The sequence below is a fragment of the Megalops cyprinoides genome, chromosome 9 (genome assembly GCF_013368585.1).
Source record: "Megalops cyprinoides isolate fMegCyp1 chromosome 9, fMegCyp1.pri, whole genome shotgun sequence".
In the NCBI taxonomy this organism is placed as follows: Eukaryota; Metazoa; Chordata; class Actinopteri; order Elopiformes; family Megalopidae; genus Megalops; species Megalops cyprinoides.
The window spans coordinates 21,953,841-21,972,313 of record NC_050591.1 but is presented as its reverse complement, the minus strand read 5'-3'; the positions used below and the strand labels follow the sequence as shown (position 1 = coordinate 21,972,313).

General features: G+C 49.5%; 1 protein-coding gene across 2 annotated transcripts in view; it reads left to right on the top strand.

Annotated features, from left to right (window-relative positions):
- Window positions 1-18,473, top strand: part of LOC118782633 (chloride channel protein 2-like) — a 109,693-nt gene that overhangs the window by 20,879 nt on the left and 70,341 nt on the right. For both annotated transcript variants that reach the window (XM_036536032.1, XM_036536031.1), the window contains exon 2: window positions 14,089-14,242. In XM_036536032.1, coding sequence (XP_036391925.1) covers window positions 14,089-14,242 — 154 coding nt within the window. The remainder of the gene's footprint in view (window positions 1-14,088; window positions 14,243-18,473) is intronic.

The window sequence follows — 18,473 nt, the reverse complement described above, 5'->3', positions numbered from 1 at the left end:
GCCGACCTAAAAGTGAAGTGAATGCAGCTATTGGGAGGAGCTCTCACGTTGCACAGGGTGGCTTTGTGTGCCAGCGTTCGTGTCCGTGTCTGAGAAAGGGTGCTTTTCACGCGGCTCCTGCCGTGGGTGCTGATGGAATGACAGCGAAGTGGGTGTGATGCAGCTGGGTTTAGAGCTGCCTTTCTTTCCACAGACTGAGGTTGCAGGGCTTCATTTGCATTCTTTCCACTGCACTTAATGGCTTATGATTGCAGTGCAGGTGTGTCGTGTGAGTTCCGTGCGTGCCCGTATCCGTTCATGCTTGTGCACGTGCGGGGTGTGTGTGTGTTTGAGGCTGTGCGCATGACTGTGTGTCCATCGGACCTCGTCCTCCTGATACCTGTTAATCATCTGTGACTCTGATTGCTAGGCACTGGCATTAATGGGGGCCCCCTGTCCTTGGAAAGGGGGAGTTATTACGGTAAGGTGTTCCAGGTGTTAGTGATGTCATTCACATGGGAACTCTGTCTGCATGCTATGTTGCAGTGGAAAGTGCTCCTGTGTCAGGTTGGTACTTGGAAGACATCATTTTGGGAACTTTGGGAGCTTCTATCGGGGATGCTGGTATGAGCGGGAGGCCTCAGCAGTAGGACATGGCGGAAGATGCAGTGCACCTGCCGCAGTGTGACACTGCGTCTCCCTGCTTGGTGGGGTAAACCTTCAGCCACAGCTGTGCAGCACACGTCCTGTTCTTTGGCCAGACCCTCATGTGCAAGGAGCGAGTGGCATGTGACCCGCTGTGGTCATGTGACCCTGTGGACAGTGCTGGCGTCTGATGGGACGGATGGGGAGGCTTCTCTTGCTTCGATTCCCACCCTCAGCGCGGCGGGACATCTCTCCCTGCACGGAGGAGGTACATGTTGTCACAGCTGCTGTGGACAGACTGTACTGTACTGCCCTCCCCAGGAAGGCTGGACATTCGGCAGGATAGTGCGTATCTGGGACCAGGCTCTTTGTGTGTGTGTGTGTGTGTGTGTGTGTGCGCGCGGGCGTGCTCACGCGCATGCGTGTGTGTGAGCTGTGTAATATAGTCATTATCGCCGTGCTGGTACAGCTTGGTGCCATGCTAATGAATTCCCAGAGTTCTGTAGTGCTGGCATGAGTATGTGCAAAAGGAACAGAGGTAGTCCTTGTGTAGCCCTCAGTCGACATGCTGGCCCTGTCTGCTTGCTCCACATCAAGGTCCTCTCTAGCTGCATGTCCAGGTCTTTTGGCTCTGTGTCCAGCCCTCTTGTAAAGTTCAAAATAACCGACACCCTGTGTGTCTCTCTGTAGAGCTTAGATGCATATGTCTCTAAGGGAGCATTAGCGAGGGAGAATACAGAGGGATGAAGAGAGAAATGAAGTATGCTGCCAGCATTGCCAAGCTGTCTTCAGCAAATATGGGTTTTTATTAATGAAGCGATTAGAAATTGCTACTAACATTGCATAGACAAGGAAGCTCATTTCAGCAGCCTGCCAGAGTGCCGGTTGGCACAGGTTTCCCCTCTGTCTCGCTGTTCTGGAGATATTTGATTTTTTTGTAGTGGGCACAGGAGGGATTGGCACACGGTAAAGAGTGTGGTGTGTTTGTAGTGTCCAGCTCTGGATAACCCTCCCTCCGAGGCTGACTGGCTGACCTGCTGGTAGAATAGCCTGACAAACAGGTGTGATCTAATCTCCAACATCACTCCTCTCCTCTCATTATCAGTTGTAATTAATGGCAGCTCATGTCTAGGTTCTGCTGTCCTTCCCTCTCCACCTGAGAGAGCCCACTGCCAGACTTGTCAAGGCCCGCTTACATCACAGTTAGTCTGATATTTAATAATCTTATGTTTACCACAGTTGCCACCAGAACCTTTATTAATGGGGAAATTGCCACTCTACTTTTCTGAATGGGAGAAGTGCTGTTATTAAGAGAACAGCATTAGGCCACCTCCAAACCAAGAAATGTCCATTTTCCCTCCCACCACACTGGGAATACTACAGGGTGGGGAGGGTGGTGAGTAGCTTTGGGTCCTTTGAGTTGGGGGTAGAGAGATGAATTTTATTACATTCATCACCCTGTTCTATGATTTTACAAGACAAAGACTGATGTTCTGGTAATACAGACCTTCATTTGAGCGTCTTTATTATTTGATTTTATCATTGACCCTTTTCTTTCACCATTTCATCGGTCTTCAGAGATTAATAGAGGACTTTTTCCCTCTTTTCTCTTTTGTGGCTGATGACTTACAGAAAAAGGCATGGGTGGCATAAGCCGTCCAATCAGCTGTTAGTGTCCTGGCTGAGGAGGTTGTGTTAGGAGTTCAGCGAGGGCATTGGGGGTTGGCGCCCCCTGTCTGCCACTTTGTGTGGTGCTCTGACTCCACCGCAGACTCCTATCCACCATGTGCAGAGCTGTATTTAGTAAGACCCTGGCAAGCAGACAGCTGTATGTGCTGGTGTTTCTCGCGCCCTCGCGCTCTCTTTCTCTATCTCTTTCTCTCTTTCTTTCTTTCTCTCTCTCTCTCTCTCTCTCTCTCTCTCTCTCTCTCTCTCTCTCTCTCTCTCTCTCTCTCACTGCCTGAGGGCAGGTTCTGTGTGGGAGTGCTTTGTGACATGCAGTCACGGTGTTGATTGGCTTTACCCGTCTCTCTGCAGCAATGACGCTGGATCTCTCCGAATTCTGTGAGAGGTTGCCCCCCCCCCCCCCCATGAGGCAGGTGTCACAAGCTCCTGTATCCCATTACTCACCTCTGCTGATATAGCCCACTCTCATGGCACGGTCACAGTGTTGATCAGGTGGAGACTGAGCGTGAGCCAGTAGCAGGTGGGAGCAGGTGTTGCTGGGACCCTGTGTCCTTGGTACAGTTTGTTTGACCTTTTAGAGGATGAGACTGTTGTTCTTCTGTTTAATTCCCAGCTGAAAAACTTGTGGGGCTCATTCTGTTGGTTATCATTGCGGTGGCAGAGGTTGCCTTACCTGCATGTGATGAGCCGGTGAATTGTGATGTGTTTTCTTTTTTTTTTCCGTTGGATTCGCTGAGTTTTGGTACAGTTTGATGTGTCAGGCAGGGCAGGCTGATTTCCCCTGGTGCTCCCGGCTCTTGTGAGCTCAGACTGCTGGCAGAAACGTGATGCTCATGTCAATGTGCAGCCGGATCTGTGTGTTTACAGCACAAAGACCGAGGATCAGCTGGCTGCGTTTGTGTGGAGCAAGTGCCGCTGGGCACTGCCCCCTCCTCCTGACCCCTTCTATCTTTTCCTCCCCCTCTCTCTCTCTCTCTCTCTCTCTCTCTCTTTCACTTTTTATCACCCTCTCTCTGTCTTCTCCTTTTTCTTTCCCTTTCTTTCTTTCTTTCTTTGCCTTTTCTCCCTCTCCCTCTCTTTCTCTGCATTCTGGCATTCTGTTTTCTCTTTTTTTACTCCTTTTCCCCTCCCCTCTCTCTATCTTTCTTTCTTTCTTTCTTTCTCCCTCTCTCTCCCTCTCTCCTCACCCTCTCTCGGGCTGTGCCAGTCAGTCTCGTGATTGGCGGTCGCCGAGATGCCCCGCCGTTGGCGTGGCGCTGGTTCCAGCGGGCTCTCTCTGCGGCGCTGTGCAGAAGTGGCTCAGCACTGTGGTTCAGCACACAGCCAGTGCAGGAGCAGCTGTGTTGTCAGACAGGAGAGCTATGCAGATACTGTAGGACAGCTCCAAGGCAGGTCAATGTGAACAGCCAACCCCCCCCCCTTTCAAAAACTCACATCTCTGCCAGGCCTCGGCTGCCCCCATGGGGTGTTAGGCTGTCCCGTGGGCGCTGGCAGTCCCGTGGGCATGTCTCTGTTCACAATCGAGGCTCAGATCAGGCAAGGTGACAGTGTGGGGATGTGACAGGTGGTATGGCCCGGTAGCGGAGCCTGTATTCACAGAGTTGCGCCGGTCTGGTGAAAAAAGGTACGGGAGAGCTATTTTTACCTTCCTTTATTTAAAAAGCCTGACAGCTTCTCTGCATCTCGGCAGCCATCTGAAGAATGAAACGCGTGCGGGGAGCTGCTCTGTGCTGACACCTCTGCTGCGGGCCCGCGGCTTCGTTACTGCAACCCCGGCTCCGCAGGAGATGCGCTGGAGGGGGGCCAAGTGGGTCTTTTCATGAAGTGACCAGACAGCCATTCTGAATCGCACAACCAGAGAGAGAGAGAGAAAATGGGAGAAATGGAGAGAGGGAGATGGAGAAGTGGGGAATAGGAGAGAGGGAGAGATGAAGAGAGACAGAGAGCAAGAGAGGGAGGGAATGGGAAACATGGAAACAGATAATTGGGAGAGTGAGTGAGAGGGAGAGGGTGGGGGAGAGGGAACAGGAGAGTGGAGAGCCAAACGAGTGTGAGATTAGGCAGAGAAACTGATTTAAGTGGTGTAACTCTGCAGTTTGATCCATTTTAGGCTTTTAATTCCACCCTTAATCTCCGACATGTGCTTATGTAGACAGAGAGGAGGCAGGTGCTGGGCAGACGTGCTGAGAATTTAAACAGCAGCGGGGTGTGTAATGGAATCAACACTGCACTTCCCCAAGGGTTTGACAGATGTTAAACCCTGGGAATGGATGAAGCCTCCATGCTCATTTAGTGTGCAGCGGCACCCCCGGTGGCGGTGGGTGGACCTGCAGACAGGTGTGAGATTAAATAATGAGAAGACTGTAATGCAGTGTGGTGCTCCTGCAGTGCCCTGATCCTTAAAGGAAATCATTCTGGGGGGGAGGGGGAGAGGGAGAGAGAGAGGGAGAGAGGGAGAGAGGAAGGGTGAGAAAGGAGAAAAGGGGACCATTCGCAAGTCAGCAGTCCCCCTTTGTTGTCTCTTTTCTCTCTCTCTCACCCTATCGTCTCATCTTCCCATTTATTTCTATCTCCATCTTGGCTTGTCAGTCTTTTGTCTCCATCCATCTCTGCTGTCTGTGTGTCATTCTGGCAGGACAGTTTGAGGACACACAGCCCAAGCGTTTCCCTCCCTCCCTTTTCTCTCCTCCTCCTGCTTCTGACCAGTTTTCTTTATAACCTCTATGATCTATAAAGAGGTTACCAGGAATAGAGCAGTCATCTCTGATCATCTGACACTAAGCATCACCCCAGCTGCCCCTCTGACCCCACCCCATGTGATGCTGTCCTATCACAGATCAGCAGTTAATAAATAAGAATGTGGTCCTGCCTCAGCCTGTCCTAACCTGTTTGGAAGGGTGCTGATGAGGTATATTGTGTCGTGTGTTTGTCCTGTAAGTGTGATTTTTTTTTTCCATTGTTTCTCTTTCTCCATTACCATTTCTGTTCTTATATATGTAATTATTGTTTGTATGTATATATGTGTGTGTGTCTATGTGTAAGTGGACTGGAACAGACATGGTAGAGAGTGACAGACAGCAGGAGAGGACAGGCTGCATATATATACATACACACACACACACACACACACACACACACAGAGGAAAGGCTACCACAGGGAATGTGAGGTAATGAGGTTGACATTCTGATTTTGGGGAAGACATTGAGAAAGGAAATGGGGTGGAGGGGGGGTGATGCTCCAGCTGCACAAGGTACAAGGATGTCCATTTGGTCACAGCACCCCATCACAGCATCAGGATGTGGGCTCTCTGCATCCATCCCAAGATTCTGAACAGTGTTCTTTGCGAGCAGCATCAGTGGCGTTAAGTGTGCATGTGCGTGCGTGTGCATGTGTGTACTCAGATCCCCAGTACATGCATTCAGAAACCCACAGAAATCACAGTTGGCTCATTTTCTGGTTTCGGGTGTGTGCTGTTTCTCTGTGTTCAAGCATGTATGACGTCTGGTTCGTTCAGATCCTTTAGGTTTCTGTATGTTCAGACATTTGTGTTTGTGAATATTGGGTACTTAAGCAAAGCATTCAGACAGAAAAACAACACAGACACACTCACGATGTGTGAGGTTCTGTGTTGAGCCGTGTGGAGAGACCAACTGCCGCTCTGCTTGTTCACTTATTAATCCTTGACGGAGGGAAGGAGAGGTGAGAGGTGGCGCTGCAAAGACGCTTTTCCATTGGGCTCTGCATTGGTCCAAACAATGTGTACCTTTGTCCTCCTCTCACTCTTTTGTTCCTCCCGCACTGCAACTCTCCTCTCCCGTCTCTCAATTAAACTATTCAAGTAATGCGCACTATGCTGCTCAAAGGTCAGGGAAGGAGCAGGAACTGAGAGTGGGGATGCAGAACCAGAATGCGGGCTCACCCAGGGTGTAACCTCAGAGTGGGGCTGTAATATCAAAACCTGCCTGATTCCCCTCTCCTATAGCAGTCCTTCCTCGCTGTCTGAACTGCCGCAGGAACCCAAATTCATGCCCCCCTGATGACCTGGTGGCTGTGTATTTTATTCACAGACACAATGTTTCCATTTCATTAACGGTGCACAAAGGCAGCAGAGTGTACAGTGGCTGTTAACTTGTCTCGGCAAGTAGAATGGAGGAAGTCAGCGCTCTCAGAGTTAAATATGAACTACACCGGTTTCTAATGAGCTTGTCTCACAGCAGCTCTCTACAGTCAGCTCTGATACTACTGATGGAAATGGAGCCATTGGCTGTGAGACTGGGTACCTCAGTAAAGGGGTTTATTTTTTTAGTGGAGCTCCTGTGGTGGCCTCTGTTTTCTCCAACAGCAAATGAGAGAGAAACCAGAGCAGTACGATAACCCATAATCAACACTGGAGTAAGAGAGGGAGTCAGACTTTTGGACATAAAATCTGACAGAATCGGAATATGTTAGGTACTATAGGTAGGTACTGCTTCTTTCAGTTGCTTAAAGAGGTTCTTTAAATCTTAAAGAGGTGATTTTAAAGAATATCTTCTTAGGCTTGAAGAATAGGACTTGTAATCTGAGCATTGTAGGTCTAAACTGCAGACTTTTTTTTTTTTTTTGCAGAGGTTTGAGGCATTATGTATAGCAAACATGTTTATGATAAATGTTAGCTGTTAATGCAGGTAGGTACATGTCAGGGATGTTATACCAGAAAAGTGTGAGAGTTTGGGAATTCATCTTCAGTGACTCTGCCTACACCATGTTGCACTTAAATCCTGGCCCTCAGAGTTGCCACACACAGGCTCCTTCCTCAAAGATCAAAAGCACATACTAGTTGCAAGATAACTTCACTTGAGACACAATTCTGCATCTAGACCCTTTTCTTTGTCTTCCTGGACCAGGCTAAAGAGACATGACATCATTTATTCACTTCATAGACACCCTTGTCCAGGCCAGATTAGATATGTGTTGTTTGCATTTGTACAGCTGGTCAGTGTTCACCCCTGCATATGTCTGCCAGTGCACAGGCTCACTGAGAAGGGTACTGGCGGATTTGAATGAAATGTAATGAAATGGTTGACTCTGGGACAAGGAAGGAGTAACTGAGCTCTATAGCTGATGCAGTGTGCAGCTCTAGTTTACTGAAGTATTGCAGAAGCTCTGCTCCAGCATAATTCTGCAGTACTCCGCCGGGGGTTTGAACCCACGGCCTTCTAATGCCTATGATTACAACCCTGTCTCCCCAACCGCTGCACCATTCTGCTGTCCAGTACGGAGAGTGGGGCGGGTCCAGCGGGAGAAGGGGCTGACAGTTTGATGGAGTGAGTGTGGTTGCCGGGTCGCAGCCCAGCGAGCTCGGGCGTCTGAAAGCCAACCTTTGTGGCTGGGGAGTGACGGGTTCCGGTAACATCACTGCAGGGGAACAAAACACCGTTACGACAGCAACTTGCCAAAGCTTACCGCATGACTTCTCACTTTTAAACAGGCCAACTTCCTCATTTACTGTTGATTATCTCTGGGCAAAGGAATGCGGCCAACAGAAGTAAGGCCCAGGTGGGCAGCTCTTGGATGATGTCATCCCTTCCTATAACAGGTGATGGGGGTGGGGAGGGTCCTAGGGCTTTGTGATGCCTCCCATTCAAACAGTGCTATGTACATGTGCATGTGTGTGCTAGGGGGTGTTGTGGCTCATATGTACCCCTCTGCCTCAGATGTCTCCCTCTTGTAGGTGAAGGATTGTTGGTGCTGGGGTGTTATGGGTGTGGTCTGTGGCTCCTCCTGTCACATGTGTGGTGTAGGTCGCCCAGAGCCGTCTGCCCCCCCCAGTCCCCACCTACCTATGTAGGATGATGGGACGCTGGAGAGAACAGGCATCACAGTTTCGAAGATTACGTCTTTGTCTGTTTCACTTGTTTCTGTAGTGGCTGAGTATAGCTTCCTTGTGCTGGCTTGAACGGGTGTGTGGTGTGAAGCCTGACATCTGACCAAACTGGAGACTGCGGAGAGGGATTTCTGCACGGCCAAAGGGCAGAAGTGCAGGGACTGCACAGATGGCACTCCTCATGGGTTGCTAGGTGTATTGCGATGCATCAGAGAGACCAGGTTTATCAGGGTCACAGCTCATGGCACATGGTGGGACTGAGGTGTGGCGGTGGCGATGGCACGCTCGCTGTACACCCCCCCCCCCCCCCCCCCAAACTTCAGGCAGGCACCACGGCCTGGGGGGATTAGCAGGATTAATCTGTGCCTGTCGTGGGCCAGGGCTAGTGTCTGGAACACAGAGCAAAAAGTTTGTGATCTGAGGACTAACAGAGTTAACTCATAGTGTGCCAACTTGCCCGTGTAGTGGCAAACGGAGCACAGCTGTGGAAAAATCTCTGCACTTCCTACTTTCATTCATCTGGGTTCAATTTAACCTCAGACAAACATGTGGAGGTTCTGTTTTTCTGTGCTGTACGCGTCGCTATACTCGGAGTAATGATAGGTTTCCAGTCAAAATAAGTCTTTGTTCCTAAATGTGTTTTTGTTCCTTGTCCGATGCTTTTTTATTTCACTTTCGAGCGCCACATCTGTGAGGAGGTATTTTTAAACTCTCTCCTTTAACGAGCTTCTTCTGATGTGTTTGACGCTTTTCAAATTAAACCCTTTAGTGCATCCGCGGTGAATTGTGCGTGCTGCCCCTGCAGCCATGCAGTGCCTTGTGGGTAGAATTGGCCGGAGCCTGCAGCGAAGACGAGCGCAACTCTTGCATTCTCTCGAGGCCTGAACTTCCTGTGTGGAAGGGACTTTTTCGCCATCGCAGTTGTACTCTTTGAGGAAGTCCCATGATGCTCCACTCTTTTCCTCTCCTGTCCTTTTCCAGCACAGGCCATGCTCTCGGATCCATTAATCACGTGCTTAACGAGCAGGGTCGGCCGGTGTTTACTCTGTACAGTGAAAGCGAGGGCCTGCACATTGTCCGCCGGAGTGCTGCCCTGTCAATCCTTGGCCTGCAGCTGCCCCCTCCCCCGTCTCCTTTGCGCTACCCGGGCTCTGACAGGCAGCATCAGACGCTGCGTAGGGCCAGATCTCCTGTGTTTACTCATGTGAGGGTTCTGTCATCAGTGTGCAGCACTTGACTCGCGCTGTCTGGGGGTCAAGTGCTCAGGCCACGGCTCTGGAGCCTCTGGCAGGCACTGACAGCTGCTACACTCAGCCCGGGGCCCTGCGTGCGGGAGTTTGGCGTAATGAAACGGGATTGGAACCAGATGGATGCGGGTTTGAGTCCCAGGTGGGGCACTCCTGTTGTTCCCCTCAGTGAGGTACTTGACCTGAATTGCCTCAGTAGATACGGATCTGTAATAAACGGATGAACTCTTTTAAATTTAAATTGGGTAAGTCACCTGAGATAAGGACTTCTGCCAAGGAAATAAAACAGAGTACAAGCCAAGAGAGCACCCCGGACTGTGCCGCCAGAGTGGCCCTCCCTGTCCTGCTGATGAAGTTTGGGCGAAGGTCAGCTGATGTCTCGTGGAGGGGTGGGGCTGTGTCAGAGGTGGCATCGCCCGGGACAGTTCACTCAGTGCTGCCCTTTTGAGATGTTTGTCCCTTTCCTGACTCCTCACTTCAAAAGTGGCAGGGATGTGTCAGCTTCCTACAACTTCTTTGGCTTTCTCAGAATTCATTTTATGGCTTTTCCAGAATTCATTGCGTGCCCTTCCCAGAATTCAGTCTGTCCCATTCCCAGAGTTGATTCAGAGAATCATTTTGACCTGTCTATTAAAGCCATGGTCACACCCAGCCTCATTCCTAGCTCTCCATTAAGAATGACACCAAGGTCTGCATTAGGAATGATTACTGATCCTCAGGGGCAGTAGACTCTTTACTGACAATAAGAGCCAGCACTCTAATGCCAGGTGCAGCAATGCGATGGATGCTTTTATGTAAACAGACTTTAATTAGGCCAATCCATTGACCAGGGCATCTGGGTCCTTCTCTGATGAACTCTGAGTATTAGAGGTCTCTGACAGAGGTTCTGTATGTCTCTCTCTGTGGCTCATTCTCTGTCTTCCTCTCTCCTTTTCTATTTGTCTTTTCTCTTGCTGTGTCTGTGTCAGTTTAGTTTCACTAAATTCACTGGTGCTGCATCAGACACAACAAGTTGCATTGACACAGCTCCCTGTAGTATATATTTTGAACAAATAAATAAATTATTGTGGGGGAAATATATGGGGACAGCAGGCACTTATAGTATACATCCAAAAGAAATATATTAAAATATTTTACTTGATAATTAGTGTAACATAAAGCCTGTCAAATTTAGATTGTTGCCAATAGTATGAAAGGATAAAAAAAATTAGTGGCACTATATTCTGAAATTCCCCTAGCCGTTACATTTTCTGGGATCCTTTGGGTCAGGAGAACTTGAAGAAGTCCATGTCAAAAAAAGGTCACAATAGCTCAGCCAGCCGTTAGAGTGAAAACGTCCTGTAGGAGAGTGGCCCTTAACCTCTCCCTCAGTGTCCCAGCACAGTGGGGCTTTAATGGCATAAAGATATTCAGGTGAATGTTTGTTGCCAGTGGGCATGAATGAAAGCACTAAAAATAGCCGCTCTTGCCAGCGATAATGCGACAGGGGTGTTTGCAAGGTGCTAAAAGCAAGCTTAGCCCTCACTATCTCCTGCTAATCGGTGCTACATGTTTAGCCAACAGTCTGTCAGGACAGGGTAATTGGCTAATGACCTTGTTCTGTAGATTACCCAAAAAGTCAGGCAATCCTGGGTCACGTTTTTAGTGGTCAAGTATGATCCATCTCTTCTCAGCTCTGTCTCGTCTTCGTGAAGCGTCACTACATGTGTGCGTGTGCTGGACATGTGTGTGGGTGGTAGTTGGTGTTGAAGTGAGTGGGACTGCATGGCTGCTGCAGAGCATGAATGCTTATGAGTGTGTTTGTGTGCATACTGTAGGGGGGTGAGTGAGAGAGATGAGTGTGACATGGGAGAGAAATGATATCGTGTGGTGTCTGTGTGTGTCTGTGTTGTATGCGTATGTGCTGTATACGTCGGATTCGTGTAATGTGTTTGCTGCGTGCATGTGTGTTTAAAATGACGTGAAAGCCCTAGTACAGTAGCTGAACTGTGTGTCTTTAACTTCACACAGGCACTGACCCTCTGAGATTTCTTTGAAACTGCAGAGTTCTTCTAAATCTCTGCAGGCAAGGTTTAGGTGTTTGTGAGGAGACCGTGGAGAATTCACTAACTGCTTTGTAGCCAGAATTTAAAAATGCAGTTCACAAATCGCTATACCATGAAATGTCTCCTATCAGCAGAGTGCCATTTGGTATGGATGGAATTGCTGTACTGGGAGGATGTTGGGGGTGGTGGAGCTGGTGTGGGTGTGTGTGTGTGGCGAAGGGCGAGAGCAGTCACCCCACCCAGCCTCGAACCCAGGTCTACGGGGTACCAAACTGCAGCTTTGACCGCAATGCCAAAGAGCCAGGCTCGTGGGTATGGCAGTCAGAGTGCATACTCAACCATAGTGACAGCACTCTGTCACAGTGTGTGTGTGTGTCAATATGTATATATGTGTATGTGTGCGGGGGTGTGTGTGTGTGTCTGTTTTAGCTCATTGGTTTCCCCTCTGGAAGTGTCACATATGTCTCAATGAATGAGCCCACTTTTCTAACTGCAGAGTGAGGCAAGCAGACTGGCAGTGGGGTGTGTGTGTGTGTACATGGACAGGCGGATGTGTGTTTAGGCTGCACGTAGCAGGATGTGCTGTGCAATGGCTGAGTGGTCAGGAGTGTGTAAGGGCAGGCAGGGTATGTGGGATGTGTGTATTTGACTCTCCATCCATGCATCCATCCATCTGGCCTGTGTGCTCTCAGGATCTGCTTGGAGTGGAGTTGGAGCTGGGAGAACTTCCTCTTGTCCCCCTGTCTGACGCTGTGTGCCTGAAGCTTTTTCCAGCACGTCAGAAACGAGCTCTTCCAGCTCGCTCTCTTTCTGTTCATGTGCAGATGGTTGCAGCTCACAGCCCACACCAGTGCTCATGTGATGGAGAAAACTTGCACCCGGATCTCTGCTTTGAAGGAGTGCTCTGGCCATGAACCCCTCCGCCCCTTACTAAGTGAATGCTGGCTCGTGTCACTCTGTCCCTCGCTGAGTGCGTGCTGTGACCACAGACCGCTCACAATGATCTCCTCTGTTTGGTGCTCTGTGGTTGGCGCGCGCACGCCGACCACAGCGTCTCTCCACCCATTGTGCTGGCTCTGTCTGCTGTCCCATTGTGCTGGCTCTGTATGTGCTGTCCCAGAGGTCAGGTTCTGAGTGCCCCTGCTGTCATCTGGGAAGTCATTAGTGTTTCCCGTGCTTTTATTGTCCTCTGGGGAAGGCGGGAGTCACAGTGGAGTGTACTTCCGGTTTCTGTGCTCATTTCTGCTGCCTCCTAGAGCTTTCTTTGGGTGCCCTCTATGGCAGGCGTGCGCACACACACACACACACACACACACACACATTTTGAGTGATGTGGCATCTGATATGCGTCCACTTGTGTCCAGCAGACAGGGCAAGAGGAAGGAAAACTGAGGAGGAGGGTCTTTTGTGTTGTGCTGAAGATTGTTAATCTGGTGCTGAGGAGAATGGAAAAATGGATCTATAAAGTTCAATCAATCCCCTACATTAATGGCCATAGAAGTATGCTTGTGATTGTGTGTGTGTGTGTGTGTGTGTGTGTGTGTGTATATATATATGTGTGTGTGTGTGTGTGTGTGTGTGTGTGTGTGTATATATGTGTGTGTGTGTGTGTGTGTGTGTGTGTGTGTGTGGGCGCTTGTGTCTCTGTGTTTTTTTTGTGTGTGTGTGTGTGTGTGTGTTTGTGTGTGTGTATATCTGTCCTTGTTGTGTGTGTGTGTGTGTGTGTGTGTGTGAGTGTGTGAGAGCGCATGCGCATCTCTGCTTGCTGTGTGTGTGTGTGTGTGTGTGTGTGTGTGTGTGTGTGTGGAGATTTATAGGGAGATGACCTTTGGAACACAGCGGCGCCGGCTGGCGCTGTTGCTTGTCTGGAGTTTGGGGTTATTCTAGCGGGAGTCAGTCCAACTCCTTATCAGGCCTGCAGCGGTATAGGGCAGGAGGTCAGGGTGGTCTTCCACTCTGACCTGCAGCCTCCCGCTCTGATAGGGGTGACTCTGCACCTGGACAAACTTGGATCGGCGCGTTTCCTCTATGGGCAAAAGTACTTTCGGGATGGAGTTTGGAACGGTTCCTGTGGACACGAGAGGAGGTGGGGTTGTTGGGAGGTCCTGTGGACCACCCCTCCCCCATCCACTCCCCCTATCTATCACCTGGTCTTTGCTCGGGTATTGATCCCACACTCCTCTCCCAGCATGCACTGCCGTTGTGTCTCTATCTGCTGCCGGGATGGCAAAGTCTCCCAGGCCTGTAGTGCATAAAACGCCCGGTCGATTTTTATGGCGGTGTGTGAAATTGATGGGCTGAATTAGGATCAGGCTGGAGCATTTTCAGGCTCTTTTCAGCAGATTAATGCTGTGTGGGAGGTCTGAGGCTCTAACACCTCTGTGTCACACCCTGTGCTAAGTGCTGCCTTCACTGCCCCTGCACAGGTAAGTGTGGTCAGGCATAGCTGTGGTGACCTCCTTAGGGCACGCATTCACGCCAGGGTTATAATGGCAATAATGACGATTACTTATTACGTTACTACAAGTATTAAAGTATTAAACCTGCTTTAATGTGTAATTCACCCTGTCCTGTAGCTCGTCCTCCTCCTCGCTGACCCTCTCCCTCCCCCTCTCTGTACAGATGTATGGCAGGTACACCCAGGAGCTCGGGGTGTACGCCAAAGAGGAGGCGGCGCGTCTGCGGGAGGAGGGGGGCCTGCGGCGCTCCATCAGCGAGCGCAGCCGCTCCGCCGAGCTGCTGGAATACGACAAGGGCCGCTGCGCCAAGTGCCGGAGTGAGTGACCGCCCGGGGGAGGGGGCGGGGCTTCCAGGAAGGGGGGGGGGGGGGGGCGTCTGAGATATGGGGGAGGTGGGTCAACAGCTTTTTGTCCAAGCATGCTCATTGGCTGAGATCTGTCCTGTGCCACCAGCGGCGGTGGCAAAGATGAGCTTGACAGTAATGACCACCGCTGGTCGCGGAGGTGGCCCCGCGGGACGAGGCCTCTGTCAGAGATTGATGTTCAGTTTTGCAGTGCTGTGTGCTTCCTGTCCGCAATCATGCTACAAACCCCTCTTTCCTCTTCTACCTCACCTACCCAACCCATACCCATTTCAGTCACTACCCTCATGCCCCCTTCCTTGTCAGTGTCTCTCCTGTACAGGAAGCTACACTCCCTGTGAATACGTGCTTTTGATGACAAAGCCAGATCTCTAGCCATTGTTCAAACAACAGGCTTCCTATTTTAGTTTAAATAGGTCTTTTCACTGCAGCCATTCTCCTGTTTGAACAAACCTATTAAGAATTTAGTAGCAGACTGCAGTATAATTCTCTGACCAGCAGAGGGAAGTGGGTGTGCAGAAATGTTTCTATTGAGTCTTTTTTTTTTCTAAATGCAGCATTTGAACATCGTGGGGGATGCCTACAGTGGTAGTTCTCATAATGTTGATTAGAGGAACGATGAAACTTTTTTTTGTATACTTCAATCTTCTCTGTTGAAATGTTTTGACCTCATCCAGTTCAGTCCTGTGGAGAAATATTGACGTAGAATTGGAAGTATTCCCCAGAAACTTTTTTTTTGCTGTTTACTCTCCAAACAACTTATTTTTCCCCCTGTAGAATGTTACTTGACAAGTAATTGCTTTTTATTGAAGGGCAACATTGTCTGTTTTCATTTCAAAATCTGCTTGTATTTTGCTGTACTTTTTAATGTTTTTTTTTTGTTTCTGCTTCTCATTAAATGATAAATCAAATCTGAAAGTTGTGCCAATGATCCTAACTCAACTATTAACTAAAGATCTTAACTAAATGTTTTAAGGACTCTGTTTTAAGAGTTGTAAATATGTACACAATTAATTAATTGAACTAATTAAGCCAGGGGGAACTAAACCAGCATATCCAAGGCTGTTTGGGAATTGAGTTTGACATCGACTAGAGGCTCTCCGTAATGAATTCAGCATGTAGTCCCCTTGGTGCAATTCTTTTTGTAATGAATTGAGTGCCCTCTACTGATGCAACAGCGTCATTACATGTAACTGTATAAGTCTCTACTGACAAGCATCTGCACAACGGCAGGGAATCAAGATGCATTTTAAAACGGTGGGAAAAGCTCAAATATCCTTTGTCATCAAGTGTTGTGCTTTTTACTAAACAGATGAGTCAGCTACAGCAAGCACCTTTGTGTGCACCACCGTGTGTGTGTATGCGTACGTGTGTGTGCAGTATGCATTTTTTTAACCAGCATTAAATACCCTTTCTGTCAGAGTGAGCTGTCTGTGGCCAGCCGCCAGAGAATCGTTTTCTTTGAATAAAATTTGAGAAAAGTGTGCTGCAGTGCATTGCCCATCATTATACACAGAGACACAGTAAAACAGGTAGGCTCAGCTTGTACGCAATGCCTGAGTCCTCGTCTAATGCTGGTGTTTTTCCTCTTTTTTTATTTATACACCTTCAGGCTATGGAACAACTCAGAATGTTGCGCTTTTATTGTAAAATGAAGAATTGCCCGAGTGCACCATTGCAGAAAATCGAACAGGACGTTTTAGTCAAAATATTATTATTGACTAAAGTATTGAACAAGCCATTGCAACCAGCTGCCGCTGTGATACAGTCCGTGCCCGAACAGCCAGTCTGAAACGATCCCCTCAACAACGGCCCGTCTCTACACCAGACCCCGCAGCGGTAAACTCTCGCTCCAGCTGGGGGTCGGCAGAGAGTTCGCCGGGCGGGCGGTGGGAGGCGCCAAGCCCCACTGCGGCTAATTTGTGGATGAGGCGGGGGGTGATTACCCAGAAGCCTCGGTGTGCGTGAGAAGGGGAGCTGTGGCCTGTTGTGCGCTGAAACTGGCTTAAAACATGTTTTGCTGCCTGCAGTTTCTATGACAACCTCTACATGTCTTTTAAAAAGCAATCTATTGGTCCTTTTGTCCCCCGAGCAGCACGTAGCGGCAGCAGAGAGTGTTCAGTAAAAAGTGTGATATTGGTCCCCGCTGCGCATTTATTTATTGTCAGAAGGTGACAGAGACACTGATGACTTGAACATGTGCAGGTTTAAGATGTGCCAATGGGCTTTGTGTCGCCTCTCTTGTTTATATACACTGAACCTGTGGCCAAGGTGCTGAAGATATCACAGGTGCCACTGGTGCCTGGAAAGGTTTGAAGAAGACGTTCCGATACCGTCAGCGCTTTTGAGGAAGAGCAGCAGTGAGTCACGGTTCGGCTGATGACCGGCTGCAGCCTGCGAGCGAAATTTTCGATGAGGCAGAACTTTCGGAAGTGACTACAGTAATTACTGCATGACGCCCGCGGCCTCTCCAACATTTGACCGCTTCTAATTTCCTGCAGATCCGGTGAAGCGCAGTAGATGCCATCACTTGGAGTCAGATGTAATTAAATTGGCCATCTCACCTAGGAATCGGGCGTGCGCCAGTCCCGCGCATCCTCAGCACCCCCAGAGGGAACAGAGCAGAAGAAGCACTCTTTATGTACGCCATTTAACAAATACCCACTGCACACTCTCAAAATCCACTGCCTGGAGTTCAGAGTTACACCATGTACTGTTCGCACTGCTTACTGTTCGCACTGCTTACTGTTGGCATTTCTCACTGTTCACACTGAATACGGTACAGTGTTTGCACTGCGTACTGTTCACATAACGCACAGTTCACACTGAATGCTGCGTACTGTTCACACTGCGTACTGTTCACACTGCGTACTGTTCACACTGCGTACTGCTCACACTGCGTACTGCTCACACTGCGTACCGCTCACACTGCGTACCGCTCACACTGCGTACCGCTCACACTGCGTACCGCTCACACTGCGTACCGCTCACACTGCGTACTGCTCACACTGCGTACCGTTCGCTCTGCGCTCTGCACAGTAGTTAGAGTATAAAGAAAGCAGTTGTGGCGGGATGTAAGAGCAGGCCGAATGCCCACTCTGCCAGTATGCAGGGATGAAAAATAGCACATTCCCACAGGAAAGCTGCCAATAATGAAAAGCACCGGCACTTCAGACCTCTGTATGTCCTTGTGCGTGTGCGTGTGTGTGTGTGTGTGTGCGCGTGCGTGTGCGTGTGTGTGTGTGTGTGTGCGCGTGCGCGTGCGCGTGCGCGTGCGTGTGTGTGTGTGCGCGCTCGCGAGCGCATGTGTGTACGTGCGTGCGTGTGTGTGTGTGTGTGTGCATGCATGTGTGCGGCTCATTAAAAGCACTGATGTTGTGCACACCTCATCTGTGTTATGTGCAGATCACTGGCTGTTTACACCTGAGGCAGTCAGCTATACCTGTGGCTTACCTGTGCTGTTACTCTCTGCCTCTGTCACACACAGTTTAATGGCTAGACTGGCAGCATAGGTTTTCAGGACAGCAGTAGTGTGCTGCTTACAGCTGTGCAGCACTAGCACTCCTGGCAGAGGGAAATTACCTTAATAACCCCCTACTCCACAGGGCCCATGGGCTTGGTGCAGTTTTGTCTGTGAGGACCCCATGTTGCCTCTCTTTCCCTGCCACCGAGTGGCAACTCCTTATGCGTGCCTGTGTTGCCCTGACAACCTCCTTGGTGGCTTGGTAATGAAGGTGACTGTCCACTCCACCTCTATGTTGACCCCTTGGTGTCCTTGTCCCAGTCCCCTTGGTGACTCAGTGATGCAGCTGATTAGTGTGTTTGTAAAGGAAAGCTATGGTCAGCAGATCTGAGATGAGTGTGGCAGGTAGCAGAGGTTGGACGTCGCCAACCGCACTCATCTGCCAAAAATTACACAGCAGCAGCTGCATGAATTGCTGACAGTGAAGGTGAAGTTACTCAGTTATGCAGTAATTCACTCAGTGCTGCCCCACTGTGGCTCATACTGACCACGGTATCTTACACCAACCATTCTAGCTTATACTGACCACTTTAACTTTAACCAACTGCTGAGGCTTATTTTGGCCACAGTGGCTTATACTGACTAGTATAGATTCTTTATTTCCCTCTCCTCCCTCTCTTGGTCTTTTGCTCTTTTTATCTGTACATCTCCAAGGGCTCAACA